The sequence below is a fragment of the Cherax quadricarinatus genome, unplaced genomic scaffold (genome assembly GCF_038502225.1).
Source record: "Cherax quadricarinatus isolate ZL_2023a unplaced genomic scaffold, ASM3850222v1 Contig61, whole genome shotgun sequence".
Taxonomy (NCBI): domain Eukaryota; kingdom Metazoa; phylum Arthropoda; class Malacostraca; order Decapoda; family Parastacidae; genus Cherax; species Cherax quadricarinatus.
In genome coordinates, this window is record NW_027195087.1 from 405,532 (window position 1) to 428,098 (window position 22,567).

The 22,567-nt window shown below is 45.8% G+C and overlaps 1 protein-coding gene across 1 annotated transcript; it reads right to left on the bottom strand.

The window, feature by feature from the left end:
- Positions 1-1,513: 1,513 nt before the first annotated feature.
- LOC128701054 (protein FAM135A) lies at positions 1,514-21,863 on the bottom strand (the record flags this gene model as incomplete). The annotated part of the gene is given in 6 exon segments (XM_070079970.1): positions 1,514-3,793; positions 10,330-10,453; positions 11,399-11,502; positions 16,628-16,877; positions 17,238-17,439; positions 21,675-21,863. Coding segments are annotated over 6 exon segments (1,075 nt in total), but the record flags the coding sequence as incomplete, so codon positions are not given.
- Between the last annotated feature and the right edge of the window lie 704 nt (positions 21,864-22,567).

The following is a 22,567-nucleotide window of genomic DNA, read 5'->3' on the forward strand; positions in this document are numbered from 1 at the left end:
GTCCACACACCCCCTACCTTTCCTAAAGCCTCCTTGTTCATCTGCTATCCTATTCTCCGTCTTACTCTTAATTCTTTCAATAATAACTCTACCATACACTTTACCAGGTATACTCAACAGACTTATCCCCCTATAATTTTTGCACTCTCTTTTATCCCCTTTGCCTTTATACAAAGGAACTATGCATGCTCTCTGCCAATCCCTAGGTACCTTACCCTCTTCCATACATTTATTAAATAATTGCACCAACCACTCCAAAACTATATCCCCACCTGCTTTTAACATTTCTATCTTTATCCCATCAATCCCGGCTGCCTTACCCCCTTTCATTTTACCTACTGCCTCACGAACTTCCCCCACACTCACAACTGGCTCTTCCTCACTCCTACAAGATGTTATTCCTCCTTGCCCTATACACGAAATCACAGCTTCCCTATCTTCATCAACATTTAACAATTCCTCAAAATATTCCCTCCATCTTCCCAATACCTCTAACTCTCCATTTAACAACTCTCCTCTCCTATTTTTAACTGACAAATGCATTTGTTCTCTAGGCTTCCTTAACTTGTTAATCTCACTCCAAATTTTTTATTTTCAACAAAATTCATTTATAACATCTCACCCACTCTCTCATTTGCCTCATTTGCTCTCTTTATACATTGCTTCACCACTCTCTTAACCTCTCTCTTTCTCCATATACTCTTCCCTCCTTGCATCACTTCTACTTTGTAAAAACTTCTCATATGCTAACTTTTTCTCCCTTACTACTCTCTTTACATCATCATTCCACCAATCGCTCCTCTTCCCTCCCGCACCCACTTTCCTGTAACCACAAACTTCTGCTGAACACTCTAACACTACATTTTTAAACCTACCCCATACCTCTTCGACCCCATTGCCTATGCTCTCATTAGCCCATCTATCCTCCAATAGCTGTTTATATCTTACCCTAACTGCCTCCTCTTTTAGTTTATAAACCTTCACCTCTCTCTTCCCTGATACTTCTATTCTCCTTGTATCCCATCTACCTTTTACTCTCAGTGTAGCTACAACTAGAAAGTGATCTGATATATCTGTGGCCCCTCTATAAACATGTACATCCTGAAGTCTACTCAACAGTCTTTTATCTACCAATACATAATCCATCAAACTACTGTCATTTCGCCCTACATCATATCTTGTATACTTATTTATCCTCTTTTTCTTAAAATATGTATTACCTATAACTAAACCCCTTTCTATACAAAGTTCAATCAAAGGGCTCCCATTATCATTTACACCTGGCACCCCAAACTTACCTACCACACCCTCTCTAAAAGTTTCTCCTACTTTAGCATTCAGGTCCCCTACCACAATTACTCTCTCACTTGGTTCAAAGGTTCCTATACATCCACCATTTTATATGTCAATCAAAACAGCTTAAATAGGGTCCTTGTATTCAACCTAGAGTGGCTTAAATAGGGTCTACTATGATACACATGAACCCAAAAAAAGGCATAGAAATACACACTACATTAAATAACTTGTTTATTGCAAATATCATGCAAGTAATAAATGGTTGTTCAAATGGTTGCGACTAACTTGGAGAAGTTAATCTGGGGTCCAGTGTCTCCGTAGCTGCCATTATTATCTTACACTTTTTTTCTGCGGCCCTGGATGATCCGCTGGGTCCGGGGCCGCGATAGTTGCGTTCAGGGCCGTGGCTGTGTCTTGGGCCTGGTTGTTGCATCTGGGGCCCGGTTTGTTGCGTCCGGGGCCACAGTTGCTGTGTCCGGGGCCAAGGTTGTGTAGGCAGTTCTCTCAATAAAGTTCCTCTATATACAGTCAGTTCTCTTAATACAGTTCATCTATATACAGTCAGTTCTCCTATATGAAAGCTACTATATATAGTGGAACTTTATAAAAGACCTCTCTACAGGAGGTGTATAAGAGAACTGACTGTATATAGTCTCCCCTACTTACAAACAGGGTCCAAGCGGTCATTTGTAAGTCCAACATGTACGTATACAGTATCGTACAGCAGTGTAGTAAACGTACATATGAACATCAAGTAACCTAGAAGTGTACACAGTTGAAACGTATACATGAACACAGGAAAAATACATATTATACACTAGTACATGTGTTATAAATGAAATAATGTTAATGTGTATAATAAAGTTTGTAAATATAAATTTAATAGATGGTGAGAAGGTTTGAATGTGGTAGAATCTGAAGTTGATGGTGCTAATTTAGGCTCCCTTGAAGAAGTGGTCTAGGGGTGTTTGGGTAGTGACCTCTGCTTCACAGATGAGTGAACTGCATCAAGGACAGTTCCTGATGTCTGGGTAGTGACTTCACAGATGAGACAGTAGCAGTGAACTGCATCAAGGACAGTTGCTGAGACCTTGGTATACCATCACACATTGGGGTCCTGCAATTCAAACAATGACAGATTCTTCAAGCAGATCAAATCCATTTGCCATCAACTTTGCCTGAAAACTTCAGTACTGCCTCTTCTTCCTCCTTTTTCTGGGTTTCCAGTTCCATAAAGTCTTCATTGGTCAGCTCCTCTTGTTCCAGCATTAGGCTCAGCAACACCCGACACTGTTACTGATCTTCCAGCATCACTATGACGTCTCTTACTGATTATCATACACTGCATTGGCACTGAACTTTTCACCCGTTCCATGATCTTGTTCTTGAGAATCGTACTAATGGTGGAACGATTCAGGAACAGAGGGGCATCATTCACTATTTTTTCACCTCTATTATGTGCACTCCTGTTTGCACTGTGATAGCCTGGTGCTTCACAGCACCACCACCTGCATCACCACTTGTGCTCAACACCGGACATATTGGGGGATAATAATCACAAACACTTAATTTGTGGAGAGAACACAAGCACACGTATGAACGATGACACAAACTGTTCATATTACCGTAAGATCGCAACACAGAATGTTCATATGTAGGAGAGTCTCGGTATAAAGGAGTTTTATAAGAAAACTGACTGTATATAGTGGAATTTTATAAGAAAACTGACTGTATATAGAGGAACTTTATAAGAGAAATGGCTGTATAAGTCACATTGAACCTTGAACAAGTTCCAGCTCCTGGACACAGCTGACTAGTATATGGTACACAAGGTCCGTCCTGAGCTGCAGTAGTTTCCCCTCCGCGAAAAAATAAAAACGCGGCGCACAAGCGCCGTTTGAAAGTTCACTTCGAACCTTGTACTTAAAAAACGATTGGTGTGTGTGTGTATGTGTGCGCGCATCCTCATTTGACTTACAAGGTCGCGTTTTACAGTGTCATCCAGGTACAAGGAATTAACGCTATGTAGGGCTAACTATTTTAAAGTTGATATTTACATTTTTACACGTTATCGAAGTCGACCAGTCTTTTAGGCCTATGGCACGAGATATAAAAAAAAGTTTTGAGCCTAAATAGGCTAGAAAAAGTTCATTTGAAGTATTTGAGGCCCATCACCAGCAGTAACTTCTCAATGAAAAGTTCCGAGTCCAATACACAAAGTCACCTTTTTTTCTCTCAGGCCTATGGCACTAATTATAAAAACTTTTGAGCCTAAATAGGCTAGAAAAAGTTCATTTGAAGTACTTGAGGCCCGTCACCAGCAGGAACTTCTCGATGAAAAGCTCTGAGTCTAGGACAGCGATGTGGGCTGCTCGACCAATGAGGGAGTTGGCGGTCGAGGGAAGGGCGTGGTGGATGTCGTACCGGACCAGCGTCACAGAGGCCGAGCTGATGATGGGCTGTAGCAGGTTGGACACCATCTCCCGGTATGCTGAACCTGCGGTGGGAAGTGAAAGTTTTTATTTCTGTATTTTAACCCCTTGGGGGTTAGTATCATAGTTCTACAACTTTGTCACTAGAACTACACCATAAGCTCAGCTTACTCAGATAAGCTGAGGGGTAAATGCCTGCTTGTTTATTCTAGCCCTATTTTGAAATTGGCATATTTTGAAATTTGTGTGAAATTGGCCAAATTACTGATTTCTGATCACTTTATTGGGTAGTTGAAATAGGTAAATGGGCAGTTTCTTGTACTCAAGTGATAGAATAAAAGGAATACTAGTGAAATAGCTAGTAATGGTCAACTGGAATAGTGTAATTGGCCTAAAATTGGGCATAATTGCTGATGTGCAAATATCGCCGACACACCAAAATTCGCGAAAGCATAATTTCGTCAATTTTCCATCAAATTTCATACTTTTTGTTTTATTACCTTCAGAAAAATATTCTCTATTATTTCATAAGAAATAGTTTTTCTTTTGAAAATTACTGGAGCCTCTGGAGAAGCTTAAGACTGGGGCTCTGGACCCTCAAGGGTTAAACATTTTAACCCTTTCAGGGTCTGTGCCGTAGATCTACAGCTTTACGTTCAGGGTCCAAACCGTAGATCTATGTCATGAGCTCAGCTCACTCTGATAAGCTGTGAGCAGTAAATCTGGCCCTAGATATGAGAGAATACATCTATGTGGTATGTGTGCACCACATAAAATAAATCCTGCAACAGTGCATAATGAGAGAAAAAAAAATGACCGCAATTTTCGATTAAAACAGCAATTTTGCAGTTTTTTTTTTTTGTATGTTTTTTATAGTTGTATTTGCAATTTCTTGGTCTCATTGATAGAATGGAAGACATATTACAGAAATAGAGATAATTTTGATTGGTTTTAGTACTGGAAATGGCTTGAAACTGAGCTCAAAGTAGCAGAAATGTTAAATTTTTGCCGATGTTCAAGAGTAAACAAATGACCTCACACGTGTAATACACGCCGGCTGGTGGGTCTAATATATGTCTAATACACGCCGGCTGGTGGGTCTAATATATGTCTAATACACGCCAGCTGGTGGGTCTAATATATGTCTAATACACGCCGGCTGGTGGGTCTAATATATGTCTAATACACGCCAGCTGGTGGGTCTAATATATGTCTAATACACGCCTGCTGGTGGGTCTAATACACGCCCGCTGGTGGGTCTAATATATGTCTAATACACGCCGGCTGGTGGGTCTAATATATGTCTAATACACGCCGGCTGGTGGGTCTAATATATGTCTAATACACGCCGGCTGGTGGGTCTAATATATGTTTAATACACGCCGGCTGGTGGGTCTAATATATGTCTAATACACGCTGGCTGGTGGGTCTAATAATACACGCCGGCTGGTGGGTCTAATATATGTTTAATACACGCCGGCTGGTGGGTCTAATATATGTCTAATACACGCCGGCTGGTGGGTCTAATATATGTTTAATACACGCCGGCTGGTGGGTCTAATATATGTCTAATACACGCTGGCTGGTGGGTCTAATATATGTCTAATACACGCCGGCTGGTGGGTCTAATATATGTCTAATACACGCCGGCTGGTGGGTCTAATATATGTCTAATACACGCCGGCTGGTGGGTCTAATATATGTCTAATACACGCCGGCTGGTGGGTCTAATATACGTTCACAAATGTGGTAATATTATTTATACAGTTATTACAATATTGCATAACAGTAAATCTTCTATTTTTTGGTTTGAATAAAAATTCATTATGTGAATAAAAAATCAAAATGGAATTCATTTGTAAAACCTGAAAACATAACTAATGAACAGAGGAAATGTTAGTTTAGTGCCAGGAATACTTACATTGTTTATTCTGGAGCCTATTTTGAAATTGGAATATTTTGAACTTTGCACTAAATTGGCCAAATTACCAATTTCTGCTCACTTTATTTTGATGTTCAAACAGTTGACTTGGCAATTTCTTGTGCACAATTGATAGAATAGAAGTAATACTAGTGAAATAGCTAAGAATTTGGTTGACTGGAATACTATAATTGGCCTAAAATGAGAGTCAAAGTCGGCAAAATTGCCGATGCGTAAATATCGCCAACACATCAAAATTCGCAAGAGAATAATTTCGTCAATTTTCCATCAAATTTCATACTTTTTGTTTTATTACCTTCAGAAAAAGATTCCCTACCATTTCATAAGAAAAAATAACAAAATTATCTACACCGGCAACCCGCAGAACAGGAGCCGGGTCAGGAGAATATTTACCACTCAGTTTTCGTACTTTTTTCCAGACTGCACTCATAGAGGAAGCAGAGGCAATGGTGGAGACCATCTCGCCAGCAAGTGCGTTTAGCGTCACGGATGACACGGCGAGCGAGCGCACGCTTCTGCTTAAAATCAAGAAGTCTCTCCGTGGTTCTATTGTACCGGTACCTGCCCCACGCAGCGCGTTTCAAACGTACTGCACGAGCACAAGCAGGAGACCACCAAGGCATGCATTTCTGAGAATGCCTGCCCGAAGTTTGGGGTATAGTATGAGAAGCTGCGGTTAAAACGGAGGACGAGAAGAGGTGTAAAACCTCATCAATGGAGGACGAAGAAGGAACCTCACTATAAACAGTTAGTTGTGAGTAAAGGTTCCAATTTGCCTGATCAAATTGCCAGTGTGGGTTACGAAGAGGTGGTGAATATGAAGGGGAAGTAAGGATGATTGGGAAATGATCAATGTCATGTAAATCCGGGAGAACAGACCAGGTGAAGTCTAATGCGGCGGAGGAAGAGCAGACAGAGATCGATGCAAGAGAGAGTGTGAGTCCGAGGATCAAAATGGGTGCGAGTACCTGTATTTAAAACATGGAGGGGGTGGGTGGCAAGAAAAGCCTCTAACTGAATGCCACGGGAATCACAGTGAGACCCTCCCAGAGGAAATGATGGGCATTAAAACTGCCAAGTAACAGAAGTGGTGGCGGTAATGACAAAACAAGAAAGGCAATATCTGGGATAGATAATGCCCGAGAAGGAGAGAGATACAAAGAACAGAGCATATACCACCTATGCAAGTGGATACGGGCTGCTGTGTAATGCAGCAAAGTACGAACAAATAGCTGATGGTACGGAATATCAGTGCGTAGAAGAAGGGCACTTTCATTAAAGGTCCCATCAGGAAAAGGATCTGAAAAATGCAATAAATTATAGCCTGAGATAGGATAGATAATGGCAGAGTGTAATTTTGGTTCCTGTAAGCAAACACCAACAGGGGAAAACTGGGAGAGCAACATCTGAAGCTCACCCCGATTACCCCTGAGGCCGCGAATATTCCACTGTAAATAGGCCATGATTGGCAACGATAAAGATACCTGAAATCCACAGGTAAGGGTACCTACCGACTAGAGGGGTTAGAAAAGTCCACATGCAGTGGCAAAGGAAAACGTTCAAGTAGCGAAGGAACGGTGCGTTGTGAAGAAAGGAGTTGCGCAGATGGAGAAGAGGAAAGAGAAGGAACAGAGGGTGGATCAGTGTCCATTGATGGTTTGGTCTCTGCAATATATTCAGAGATTGCTTCAAGTGTTTCGGAGTTCAGAGACGTCGTATGGGAGACAATATTGGAGATGGAAGGAGGAGGAGTTTGAGTAAAGTTCGGAGCTGTAATGGACTGTACCAAGGTAGGGGGGAAAGAAAGGGTGGAGGGAACTGGAGAAGTGTGGGAGGGGACAGAAGAGGCAGAAACCTGGGAGGTGGCAGAAGAGGAAGAAACTTGGGAGGGGACAGGGGAGGAAGGCGCAGTACGAGGAGGAGGATGAACCTCCACACTTGTAACAGAGCCAGTGAAAGGGGAAGACCCAGGTACAGAGACCGGGAAGGTAAAATGTGGAGGTGGATGAAGGGAAGGGGGGGTTAAAGGAGATTTTTTTGGCCTCTGAGAAGTAGAGGGACGATTGGGAGAGGTGTCGTACGAGGTCTTGTCGATACTGGGGTTTGTGAGGGAGGACACGAAGTGAGGACAGACGGAGGAGTTGAAGTAGGGACGTCCGAGCCCAGGACAGCAAAAGAATTAGATACAGGAGTGACTATGGGACTGGCAACCGCAGAGGAGGCTGTAGCAGATGTGACCCCAGAAGTGGGGGGATGCTTTGAAACACGAGAATAAGAAACACGGGGCAGTCTCCCTTGGAGGCGGAGATGAGAAACCGCCATAGCATAAGTAGACCTGGCAACGGTGAGAGTACGAAGGGTGAGCCTCATGACAATTAAGGCAAGAGGGAGTTCGACTGCAAGACGTATTAGAATGATCATCGGCACCACAGACTGGGCATTCGTCTATAGATCTGCAATATTTTGCTGGGTGGCCAAATCGCCAGCAATTCCTACACTGTTGCGGTGTAGGGATCATCTTCCAAACTTGTAACCGATGTCCTGCTACTTAAACAGGAGATGGGAGTTCACGAGCCACATTGCAAGGGTATCGTCTTCGCCCGCAGGCAGGAAGAACATAAGTGTCTACCTTAAGAATTGGGAGATCTTGGAGTTCCAGCTGTTCGAGAATGTCAGTGCCACATGTCTGGAAATTCTGTTGGACTATGGTATGGGGCAGAATAACAGTACCACTACAAGAATTGAGGGAATGATGTTTTTCGATAGTGATAGGAATAGTATCGATACGTGAAAGAAGAGAAAGATCATGAGCTTGGGTAGAATCTTGAACTGTGATGATGTGCGTACCACTCTTAAGAGCATGAAAGGAAATATCTCTACCAACATGGTGTAGGAGCACTTTGCCAATACTATGGTCAAAAAGATAGGCAGTAGAAGAAGTCGGTCTTAAAGTAAAGAATTTAGTCCATTGTGTGGTCTGAAACTGAGTGTGGAGAGGGAGTACATGACGTGTTGGTCTTTTCCAAGTAGAATGGGAAGGTAACGAAGTAACATCATTAGGAGATTGTCATTGACATTTAGAAGTGAGACCAGAGTCGGTCCGACACGGGACGGGCTGGCGATTCGAAAATTGCCGTACCGTAGAGGGAGAAGCCGGAAGCATAGTCAAAGGAGAGCAGAGGTCATACAAATCGAAGGAGTCAGTGGAAGCCCCGGTACCTGAAGCGGGTGAGGAAACAGCACCAGCAAGAGGTACAGGGGCCTTAGGAATGTCCGAAGAGTGGCCAAAAGATGAGGCGAGGTCAGAACAGGGTGCGGTAACAATAAGGAGCCCGGGGGTAGCGGGGTCATGGATCGGGTGCTCCATGGTTAGGTTACTTCTTTGTTTTTAAGAAAAACAAAAAGAAACTAAAAATAAAAAAAGAATAAAAAAAAAAGGGGGGACTGGGGAGGGATAGTTCCCAGGAGGAATGAAAGGGCCAGAAATCTCCCTCCGCGCCCAAGAGGACCTCAGCACCACGAGTAGCGCAGATGCAGCATGGAACCCGTGCCATACCCTACCCATCATGCCAGTAAACCAGCAATCCGGGATAGCAACCTCACATCTGCCGAGCTACCTCGGTGGACAAAAGAGAGGGCGACCGGATATCCGCCACAAAGCATACCTCCTTCGGCCACCACCCCCGGAATCCGAAAGGTGGCTTCCAGAGATACACCCGTCGCCCGAAAGACACCCAAAGCCACCCTCCGGGATACCGGAGAGGGATCGGGACATCCCCAGGCAATCCAGATTCCACGGCAAACTACGCCACCGCCAAGAACCTCAACGGAATGGGATGGACCCCGGTACCCCTTCCCCTACCTAGGAACTAGCGCACCTGTGGGAAAAAACCCAAAGGTCAATAAGAGGAAGGGCAAAAGGGAGGGGTGGGGAGGAGGAGGAGGAAAGAAAAAAAAAAGGGAGGATGGGATAGGGAAGGGGGGATTTGGGGGTAATTAGGTTCAGTCTGAGGAAGGAGACCGACAGGTCTAATTCCTCAGACCAAGAGCCTCTTCACCACGCCAAGGAGCCCCCATCCCTTGAAGAGGTCAAAGTAGCAGAAATATTAATTTTTACCGGTATTCCAGAGGACAGGTAAGGCCTCCCTACAACCCCCCCAGTCTGGCTTATGGGTTTTTAATAGGCCTAATACAATTATAAAGAATCTTTCCTAGTTATATTTTATCAGAGAAATATAGTAAAACTTCTATTTTTGTGTGAATGAGAAATAAAAATGGAAGTCAAATGTAATACAGGAGAGGCCAGTACAGTGCCTGTACTCTGAAGGATGAGTGAGGATGTTACAGTACTGGAGATGGGTAGTATAATGTACTCTGAAGGATGAGCGAGGATGTTACAGTACTGGAGATGGGTTGTACAATGTAATCCGAAGGATGAGTGAGGATGTTACAGTACTGGAGATGGGTAGTACATTGTAATCCGAAGGATGAGCGAGGATGTCACAGTACGACAGCTATTAATACATACACACAACCAAGCCACAGAATGGTGTGTGGTTTGAACTCAAGGCAGGAAAAGTCTGGAAAGTCACAGGCCAGTGCACTAACAACTGCAACCTTTGGAAAACTCCTGCTGCTGGTACTTTGAACTGGACCTACCCATAACTGAGGTATCTTTGATGGCCTGACGGCAGAGCTCAATCCTGGCGGAATGTAGCGGAACATAGCGATCCTGCGATGAACCACACAGCAGAACGTTGCGAAAATGATGTAGCTGCGACCTCTGCAGGACAAAAATGGAAATATTAATATTATCATTATCAAACATAAGCACTAGACCTGCAAGGGTCACACAGTGCTGCCAGGGAGCACCTCCATGCCTGGAAGGTTCACGAGGGCCATGTACTGGTAGCCAGTATATGGGAGAATGGTACTTATGGCCAGGTCTGGGGTCAGACTTGGAATATTGACAAGTCACGTTACTGAGTGAAGGGGGGGGGGAGTGCTAGTCTATGTATGTGAGGAGGGCCAGGTGACAACAGTAGTAATGATAATATTAGTAGTAATAGTATTAGTCATGGTAGTACAGTGGTACCTGGAGTTCCAAACAGCTCCTAACTCGAACAATTATGTAAGTGTATTTTTGAAAGTGCTTTTGTAAGTGTATTTTTGTAAGTGCTTTTTTTTTTAAGTGTATTTTTGGGGGTCTAAAACAGACTAATCTAATTTACATTATTCCTTATGGGAACAAATTCATTCAGTATTGCCACTGGAACAGCCTTCTGGAACAAATTAAGTTCATAACTCAAGGTACCACTGTAGTAGTACTGTAGTAATAGTCATAATAGTAGTAGACACAGTAGTTGTAGTAATAGTAGTAGAGGGTTATTTACACAGAGAGAACCATTATAAGAGAAGTGACTTTATATAGAGGAACTTCATAAGTATTAAGACTAATTTTAGAAACCCATGTTAATATAACAATGGGTTAATATAACAATGGGTTAATATAACAATGGGTTATATTAACAAGGACTCCAATGGAAATAAGTCACTGACTTTTTTGGGTTATCCTGGAGGTTCTCTACACATATGCCTCCATGTAACTATTTGTGTATATCTGAATAATGTTACTGTATATAGAGAAAGTTTATAAAGGCTCTGACTATATACAGAAGCCTTGTAAGGGCACTGACTGTATGGTTTGTACTGTAGAGATAAAGCTGACCTGGGAGAGTCTGTATAGGAAGGTCTGACGAATATCCACACGATCCTTGAGCGAAAGTTGTAGCAATGAACCGGACTTCTTCCATTTCTGCATGAACCACATACCTGTAGGTACAGTCACAGTGTTACTGTGTTGTGAACCACATACCTGTAGGAACAGTGTTACTGTATTGTGAACCATATACCTGTAGGAGCAGTGTTGCTGTGTTGTGAACCACATACCTGTAGGAACAGTGTTGCTGTGTTGTGAACCACATACCTGTAGGAACAGTGTTACTGTGTTGTGAACCACATACCTGTAGGAACAGTGTTACTGTGTTGTGAACCACATACCTGTAGGAACAGTGTTGCTGTGTTGTGAACCACATACCTGTAGGAACAGTGTTGCTGTGTTGTGAACCACATACCTGTAGGAACAGTGTTGCTGTGTTGTGAACCACATACCTGTAGGAACAGTGTTGCTGTGTTGTGAACCACATATCTGTAGGAACAGTGTTGCTGTGTTGTGAACCACATACCTGTAGGAACAGTGTTGTGAACCACATACCTGTAGGAACAGTGTTGTGAACCACATACCTGTAGGAACAGTGTTGTGAACCACATACCTGTAGGAACAGTGTTGTGAACCACATACCTGTAGGAACAGTGTTACTGTGTTGTGAACCACATACCTGTAGGAACAGTGTTGCTGTGTTGTGAACCACATACCTGTAGGAACAGTGTTACTGTGTTGTGAACCACATACCTGTAGGAACAGTGTTGTGAACCACATACCTGTAGGAACAGTGTTGCTGTGTTGTGAACCACATACCTGTAGGAACAGTGTTACTGTGTTGTGAACCACATACCTGTAGGAACAGTGTTACTGTGTTGTGAACCACATACCTGTAGGAACAGTGTTACTGTGTGGTGAACCACATACCTGTAGGAACAGTGTTACTGTGTGGTGAACCACATACCTGTAGGAACAGTGTTACTGTGTGGTGAACCACATACCTGTAGGAACAGTGTTACTGTGTGGTGAACCACATACCTGTAGGAACAGTGTTACTGTGTTGTGAACCACATACCTGTAGGAACAGTGTTACTGTGTGGTGAACCACATACCTGTAGGAACAGTGTTACTGTGTTGTGAACCACATACCTGTAGGAACAGTGTTACTGTGTTGTGAACCACATACCTGTAGGAACAGTGTTACTGTGTGGTGAACCACATACCTGTAGGAACAGTGTTACTGTGTGGTGAACCACATACCTGTAGGAACAGTGTTACTGTGTGGTGCAACATATCACTAGGTGGTCACACTTGACCATCTATTAACACAGTATTTACATTCCTGAAAACTCAGTGTCACACGAACTGAAGAACTTATGGGGAAAATTAGGTTAGGTTCCTTGGACCCTGTACAATACCTGTACAAACGCATGACAGTATTTGACCCTGTACAAACATGAGTTTGACTCTACTTTATATGCAGCAGTCCTCCTGTACATGCAGGATCGTCCTGTATATGCAGGGCCATCTTGTACATGCAGGGGTCCTCCTGTACATGCAGGGGCCCTCCTGTGCATGCAGGGGCCCTCCTGTGCATGCAGGGGTCCTCCTGTGCATGCAGGGGTCCTCCTGTGCATGCAGGGGTCCTCCTGTGCATGCAGGGGTCCTCCTGTGCATGCAGGGGTCCTCCTGTACATGCAGGGGTCCTCCTGTACATGCAGGGGCCCTCCTGTGCATGCAGGGGCCCTCCTGTGCATGCAGGGGTCCTCCTGTGCATGCAGGGGTCCTCCTGTGCATGCAGGGGTCCTCCTGTGCATGCAGGGGTCCTCCTGTGCATGCAGGGGTCCTCCTGTGCATGCAGGGGTCCTCCTGTGCATGCAGGGGTCCTCCTGTACATGCAGGGGCCCTCCTGTGCATGCAGGGGCCCTCCTGTGCATGCAGGGGTCCTCCTGTGCATGCAGGGGTCCTCCTGTGCATGCAGGGGTCCTCCTGTGCATGCAGGGGTCCTCCTGTGCATGCAGGGGTCCTCCTGTGCATGCAGGGGTCCTCCTGTGCATGCAGGGGTCCTCCTGTACATGCAGGGGTCCTCCTGTACATGCAGGGGTCCTCCTGTACATGCAGGGGTCCTCCTGTATATGCGGGGGTCCTCCTGTATATGCAGGGGTCCTCCTGTATATGCAGGGGTCCTCCTGTATATGCAGGGGTCCTCCTGTACATGCAGGGGTCCTCCTGTATAGGCAGGGGTTCTCCTGTATATGCAGGGGTCCTGTATATGCAGGGGTCCTCCTGTGCATGCAGGGGTCCTCCTGTGCATGCAGGGGTCCTCCTGTGCATGCAGGGGTCCTCCTGTGCATGCAGGGGTCCTCCTGTGCATGCAGGGGTCCTCCTGTGCATGCAGGGGTCCTCCTGTACATGCAGGGGTCCTCCTGTACATGCAGGGGTCCTCCTGTACATGCAGGGGCCCTCCTGTGCATGCAGGGGCCCTCCTGTGCATGCAGGGGCCCTCCTGTGCATGCAGGGGTCCTCCTGTGCATGCAGGGGTCCTCCTGTGCATGCAGGGGTCCTCCTGTGCATGCAGGGGTCCTCCTGTGCATGCAGGGGTCCTCCTGTGCATGCAGGGGTCCTCCTGTGCATGCAGGGGTCCTCCTGTACATGCAGGGGTCCTCCTGTACATGCAGGGGTCCTCCTGTACATGCAGGGGTCCTCCTGTATATGCGGGGGTCCTCCTGTATATGCAGGGGTCCTCCTGTATATGCAGGGGTCCTCCTGTACATGCAGGGGTCCTCCTGTATAGGCAGGGGTTCTCCTGTATATGCAGGGGTCCTGTATATGCAGGGGTCCTCCTGTGCATGCAGGGGTCCTCCTGTGCATGCAGGGGTCCTCCTGTGCATGCAGGGGTCCTCCTGTGCATGCAGGGGTCCTCCTGTGCATGCAGGGGTCCTCCTGTGCATGCAGGGGTCCTCCTGTGCATGCAGGGGTCCTCCTGTGCATGCAGGGGTCCTCCTGTGCATGCAGGGGTCCTCCTGTGCATGCAGGGGTCCTCCTGTACATGCAGGGGTCCTCCTGTACATGCAGGGGTCCTCCTGTACATGCAGGGGTCCTCCTGTACATGCAGGGGTCCTCCTGTATATGCGGGGGTCCTCCTGTATATGCAGGGGTCCTCCTGTATAGGCAGGGGTTCTCCTGTATATGCAGGGGTCCTCCTGTATATGCAGGGGTCCTCCTGTACATGCAGGGGTCCTCCTGTATAGGCAGGGGTTCTCCTGTATATGCAGGGGTCCTCCTGTACATGCAGGGGTCCTGTACATGCAGGGGTCCTCCTGTACATGCAGGGGTCCTCCTGTATATGTGGGGGTCCTCCTGTATATGCAGGGGTCCTCCTGTATAGGCAGGGGTTCTCCTGTATATGCAGGGGTCCTCCTGTATAGGCAGGGGTTCTCCTGTATATGCAGGGGTCCTCCTGTATAGGCAGGGGTTCTCCTGTATATGCAGGGGTCCTCCTGTATATGCAGGGGTCCTCCTGTACATGCAGGGGTCCTCCTGTACATGCAGGGGTCCTCCTGTACATGCAGGGGTCCTCCTGTACATGCAGGGGTCCTCCTGTATATGCGGGGGTCCTCCTGTATATGCAGGGGTCCTCCTGTATAGGCAGGGGTTCTCCTGTATATGCAGGGGTCCTCCTGTACATGCAGGGGTCCTCCTGTATAGGCAGGGGTTCTCCTGTATATGCAGGGGTCCTCCTGTATAGGCAGGGGTCCTCCTGTATAGGCAGGGGTTCTCCTGTATATGCAGGGGTCCTCCTGTACATGCAGGGGTCCTCCTGTACATGCAGGGGTCCTCCTGTATATGAGAGAATGGGTCTGTGCAGCAAGTATGCACCATAAAATCAAAATCTGCTCCACGCGTGTTTGGCTTAAAACAGCAACTTTGAGTGTTTTTTAGGATGGTTTTATTGGCAGTTTTTTGGTATCATTTGATAGAATAGAAAACACATTACTGAAATAGAGATTATTTTGTTTGGTTTCAGGACTGGAAGTTGCTTGAAACTGACCTCAAAGTAGCGGAAATATTCAATTTTTGCTGATATTCCAGATGACAGGCAAGGTCTCCCTACAGTCCCCTCAGTCTGGTTTACGAGCTTTTAATAGGCCTGATTGAATAACTGGGAGGCTGTATACCATGAACAATTATTCCTGGTTATTTATCCAAGAAATAAAGTAAATCTTCTATTTTTTGTGTGAATAAGAATTGAAAATGGAACTTAAGTGTAATATAGGAGAGGGCTAGGGAGGCTTAAGGAGGCTTGGGAAGGCCTGAGGAGGCCTAAGGAAGCCTGGGGAGGTGATGAATGAACAGAAGAAATGTTTTAGTGCCAGCAATGTTCACATTCTGTTTTTCAACTCAAAGTTTTTTTAATTTTATGTCAAACTGGTCAAACTGCTGACGTCTGACCACTTTATTTGGTAGTTAAAATGGTTGAATGAGCGGTTTCTTTTGTTCCCTCGACAGAAGGGAAGAAATACTAGCGAAACAGCTAAAAATTTGGTCGACTGTACCAATGGAACTGACCAAAAATAGGCCTCAAAATGGACAAAATCGCTGGTGTGTGAAATGTGCCCAGACCGCTTACTTTACACCATCATAACTCCATAAATTTTCCATCAAATTTCATACTTTTGGCATCGTTACTTTCATAAAAAGATTCTCTACCATTTCACAACATTTTTCATTTTTTAACAATTTTTGGACTGACCAATATGTTCCAGATATGGACCCTTCTGGAGACGACTGAGTGCTTTGTACCTGACTGCCTCCCATACACTAGGTACTGTATAAAATACAATACTCATGCATTAGATGAAGCCTAATATATGACCCATAACAGTGGGAACATAGGTACTGTTCCCACTGAATAACTATCATATGAAATAACTGACTGTATGTACTGGAACTTTTTAAGAGAACTGACTGAATACAGTGGACCTCCGCTTAACGATCACCTCCCAATGCGACCAATTATGTAAGCGTATTTATGTAAGTGCGTTTGTACGTGTATGTTTGGGGGTCTGAAATGGACTAATCTACTTCACAATATTCCTTATGGGAACAAATTCGGTCAGTACTGGCACCTGAACATACTTCTGGAATGAAATAATATCGTAAACTGGGGGTCCACTGTATAGTGAAACTTTTTAAAAGAATGAGTGTATACAGAGCATATTAGCCACATCTCACCCATATTAACCAGGCCACTGTTGTTGTACAGAGTTCCCAGGTGTGGGCCAGACAGGGACAGGAAGGTGTGCAGTTTAGACAAGAATGGCTTCATGTGCGGGTGCGACACGGCTCCACGAATGATAATATTGCCCAACGAATGACCCACGAAGGAGATCCGCTTGGGGTTGAGGTTGTACGCCTCCATGTGGTAGAGGATTTCAGAAACCAGTCGTTCCGTCAAGGTTTCAAAATTGGAGAAGGTGTCTCCCTGTGGGTTCAGAGAGTTATTATATTCATGGCATTTTGTGAGGCATTTGTGGAGTGGGGGGGGGAGGGTTTGTGCATGTGTGCAAGTGTTTGGTATATGGTACAGTGCAATACAATGAGGATTTTTTCATTCTGACCAGATATTAAGGCTGATAACCATTGCACAATGGGGCACAATGAAATTCTGCGAGTTTTGAGATGGAACTGAGTCAGAGAGAACAAGAATGAGAGACAGAGAACAAGAATGAGAGACAGAGAACAAGAATGAGAGACAGAGAACAAGAATGAGAGACAGAGAACAAGAATGAGAGACAGAGAACAAGAATGAGAGACAGAGAACAAGAGAGAGAGAGAGCCTCACCTGATTCCTCTCCGACATCAAAAAATCAAGGTTTGCCCCAGGAAGGCCTATCTCCAGGTAGGTTTTAATGAGCCTAAGGTCTGCAGAGTTGCCATCAAGACCATGAACACAGACTACCAAGTGCAGACCATCTGGTGACAAGATGCGACAGTCGTCACTGACGTGGAAGTACGGCACCGTTGATGCCAGTCCTGAAAAGTCACTGTAGGGGCGAGAGAAATCAATTGTTAGATTGTCAACAAACACAGTTGTCACATTCTTCAAAACTGCATGTAAAAAACTGGTGACCTTATGGGGAAAATAAGGTCAGTTCCTTGAATCTCAAAAATGCTCTAAAAATATTTTAGGTCTATAAATTAAAAAAAAAATGATAATGTAACTGTAGTTCATTGTTATGTACAGGACCACCCTGTATGTACAGGACCACCCTGTATGTACAGGAGGACCCTGTATGTACAGGAGGACCCTGTATGTACAGGACGACCCTGTATGTACAGGACGACCCTGTATGTACAGGACGACCCTGTATGTACAGGACGACCCTGTATGTACAGGACGACCCTGTATGTACAGGAGGACCCTGTATGTAGAGGAGGACCCTGTATGTAGAGGAGGACCCTGTATGTAGAGGAGGACCCTGTATGTAGAGGAGGACCCTGTATGTAGAGGAGGACCCTGTATGTACAGGAGAACCCTGTATGTACAGGAGGTCCCTGTATGTACAGGAGGACCCTGTATGTACAGGGTGGTCCTGTACATACAGGGTGGTCCTGTACATACAGGGTGGTCCTGTACATACAGGGTGGTCCTGTACATACAGGGTTGTCCTGTACATACAGGGTGGTCCTGTACATACAGGGTGGTCCTGTACATACAGGGTGGTCCTGTACATACAGGGTGGTCCTGTACATACAGGGTGGTCCTGTACATACAGGGTCCTCCTGTACATACAGGGTGGTCCTGTACATACAGGGTCCTCCTGTACATACAGGGTCCTCCTGTACACGCAGGGTCCTCCTGTACATACAGGGTTCTCCTGTACATACAGGGTCCTCCTGTACATACAGGGTCCTGTACATACAGGGTCCTGTACATACAGGGTCCTCCTGTACATACAGGGTCCTCCTGTACATACAGGGTCCTCCTGTATGTACAGGAGGACCCTGTATGTACAGGAGGACCCTGTATGTACAGGAGGACCCTGTATATACAGGAGGACCCTGTATATACAGGAGGACCCTGTATGTACAAGAGGACCCTGTATGTACAAGAGGACCCTGTATGTACAGGAGGACCCTGTATGTACAGGAGGACCCTGTATGTACAGGAGGACCCTGTATATACAGGAGGACCCTGTATGTGCAGGAGGACCCTGTATGTACAGGAGGACCCTGTATGTACAGGAGGACCCTGTATGTACAGGAGGACCCTGTATGTGCAGGAGGACCCTGTATGTGCAGGAGGACCCTGTATGTGCAGGAGGACCCTGTATGTGCAGGAGGACCCTGTATGTACAGGACCCTGTATGCACAGGAGGACCCTGTATGTACAGGAGGACCCTATATGTACAGGAGGACCCTATATGTACAGGAGGACCCTATATGTACAGGAGGACCCTATATGTACAGGAGGACCCTGTATGTACAGGACCCTGTATGTACAGGAGGACCCTGTATGTACAGGACCCTGTATGTACAGGACCCTGTATGTACAGGAGGACCCTGTATGTACAGGAGGACCCGGTATGTACAGGAGGACCCTGTATGTACAGGAGGACCCTGTATGTACAGGAGGACCCTGTATGTACAGGAGGACCCTGTATGTTCAGGAGGACCCTGTATGTACAGGAGGACCCTGTATGTACAGGAGGACCCTGTATGTACAGGAGGACCCTGCATGTACAGTAGGACCCTGCATATACAGGAGGACCCTGCATATACAGGAGGACCCTGCATATACAGGAGGACCCTGTATATACAGGAGGACCCTGTATATACAGGAGGACCCTGTATATACAGGACCCTGTATGTACAGGAGGACCCTGTATGTACAGGAGGACCCTGTGTATACAGGAGGACCCTGTATGTACAGGAGGACCCTGTATGTACAGGAGGACCCTGTATGTAAGGGAGGACCCTGTATGTACAGGAGGACCCTGTATATACAGGAGGACCCTGTATGTACAGGAGGACCCTGTATGTACAGGAGGACCCTGTATGTACAGGAGGACCCTGTATGTACAGGAGGACCCTGTATGTACAGGAGGACCCTTTATGTACAGGAGGACCTTGTATGTACAGGAGGACCCTGTATGTAAGGGAGGACCCTGTATGTACAGGAGGACCCTGTATGTACAGGAGGACCCTGTATGTACAGGACCCTGTATGTACAGGAGGACCCTGTATGTACAGGAGGACCCTGTATGTACAGGAGGACCCTGTATGTACAGGAGGACCTTGTATGCACAGGAGGACCCTGTATATACAGGAGGACCCTGTATATACAGGAGGACCCTGTATGTACAGGAGGACCCTGCATATACAGGAGGACCCTGTATATAAAGGACCCTGTGTATCTATAGGAGGGCCTTGTATATACAGGACCCTGGTTATACATGAGGGCCCTGTATATATAGGAGGACCCTGGTTATACAGGAGGGCCCTGTATATACAGGACCCCTGTATATACAGAAGGACCCCTATATATACAGGACCCCTATATACACAGAAGGACCCTTGCATATACATACAGGAGAACCCCTGCATGTGCAGGAGAACCCCTTCATGTGCAGGAGGACCCCTTCATGTGCAGTACCCCTTCATGTGCAGGAGGACCCCTTCCTGTGCAGGAGGACCCCTTCCTGTGCAGGAGGACCCCTGCATATGCAGGAGGACCCCTGCATATACATACAGGAGGACCCCTGCTTATACATACAGGAGGACCCCTGCATGTGCAGGAGAACCCCTTCATGTGCAGGAGGACCCCTTCATGTGCAGTACCCCTTCATGTGCAGGAGGGCCCCTTCATGTGCAGGAGGACCCCTTCCTGTGCAGGAGGACCCCTACATATGCAGGACTCCTCTTGCATATACAGGAGGATCCCTGCATATACTGGAGGACACTTGCATATACATAAGGACCCTGCATATACATTACCTTTGTATATACAGGACAGTGCATATACAGGATGACACTGCATATACAGCGGGGCCCCACATATACAGCGGGGCCCCACATATACAGCGGGGCCCCACATATACAGCGGGGCCCCACATATATAGCGGGGCCCCACATATACAGCGGGGCCCCACATATATAGCGGGGCCCCACATATACAGCGGGGCCCCACATATACAGCGGGGCCCCACATATATAGCGGGGCCCCACATATACAGCGGGGCCCCACATATACAGCAGGGCCCCATATATACAGCAGGGCCCCACATATAGAGCGGGGCCCCACATATACAGCGGGGCCCCACATATACAGCGGGGCCCCACATATACAGCGGGGCCCCACATAAATACTGAATATCAAACTTTTTTTTTTAATTACATTACCTAAGAGAATGCTCAGCAACACAGTAAATGACAATATGATCTGTCTTTGAAATACTCATTTGTGCTTAATTGTTATTTGTTTACAACAATGTTTACCACTGAATATATTGTTGCTTAGTTAATCTTAAGTTAATTTTAAGCTGCCCATAATGCTCTCCATACAAGTGGCTTTTGGCATGTTACACTTAACCACTGGATTTCTTTGTAATTCTATGTATCATGTCCAAATTATTAATAAATAAATAAATATACAGCAGGGCTCCACATATACAGCAAGGCTCAACATATACAATAGGGCCCCACATATACAGCATGACCCTACATATACAGCAGGGCCCCACATATACAGCATGACCTCGCATATACAGCAAGGCTTAACATATACAGCAGGGCCCCACATATATGACACTTATTTTTAGTGTTCCATGTTCTTATTGGCTTCAGACTGAGCTGTTCATTTTGTTTCACCAGCTGGTGATGGTCACCGACAGATGGAAGAAGAGCTCGACTGAAAGCCAAAGGTGGAACACCAAAAATAGGAGCTGTATATATGGGGCCCTGCTGTATACGTGGGACCCTGCTGTATACGTGGGACCCTGCTGTATATGTGGGACCCTGCTGTATATGTGGGACCCTGCTGTATACGTGGGACCCTGCTGTATACGTGGGGCCCTGCTGTATACGCGAGGCCCTACTGTATACGTGGGGCCTCGCTTATACAGCAGGGCCCGCTGTATACGTGGGGCCCTGATGTATATGTGGAATGTATGAGAGACCTCTGACCCTGTACAATACACAGTGCATACATATAGATACACACAGTATACCTATACTAACCTTGTATATACTAACACATACACAAATATACAGAATATACCTATACAAAAGGCCCTGAAAGTTGATGTGCTGTTTAAAGTCCTCTTTGGCCTTTACAAAGGCCAGGGTGTCAGCCACTGGAGGATGGAGTCTCGGAGGAAGCAAGTCCGGAGGATCCTCCATGTGTATGCGATCCTCCATGTGTATGCGATCCTTCCTGACCTCTGATGGACATGTGCATTTGGCCTCTCTGGAAGATGTGTACATGTGTACGTTAGTGTTGGTGGTAGTTTCAGATGTATACATGTATACACACACAGGGTATTTCAAAAAGATGGACCCATGATATATGATATATGTCATTCTACTTTGATCCATTCTCAATAAATGACCATTCCACCTCAACAACCCCTCTTCTGCCCTCTGACTAATACTTTTATTAACTCCACACCTTCTCCTAATTTCCACACTCCGAATTTTCTGCATAATATTTACACCATACATTGCCCTTAGACAGGACATCTCAACCGCCTCCTCGCTGCAGCATTTACAACCCAAGCTTCACACCCATATAAGAGTGTTGGTACCACTATACTTTCATACATTCCCTTCTTTGCTTCCATAGATAATGTTTTTTGTCTCCACATATACCTCAATGCACCACTCACCTTTTTTCCTTCATCAATTCTATGGTTAACCTCATCCTTCATAAATCCATCCACTGACACATGAACTCCAAAATATCTGAAAACATACACTTCCATACTCCTCTCCAATTTGATATCCAATTTTTCTTTATCTAAATCATTTGACACCCTCATAACCTTACTCTTTTCTATGTTCACTTTCAACTTTCTACCTTTACACACATTCCCAAACTCATCCACTAACCTTTGCAATTTTTCTTTAGAATCTCCCATAAGCACAGTATCATCAGCATAAAGTAACTGTGTC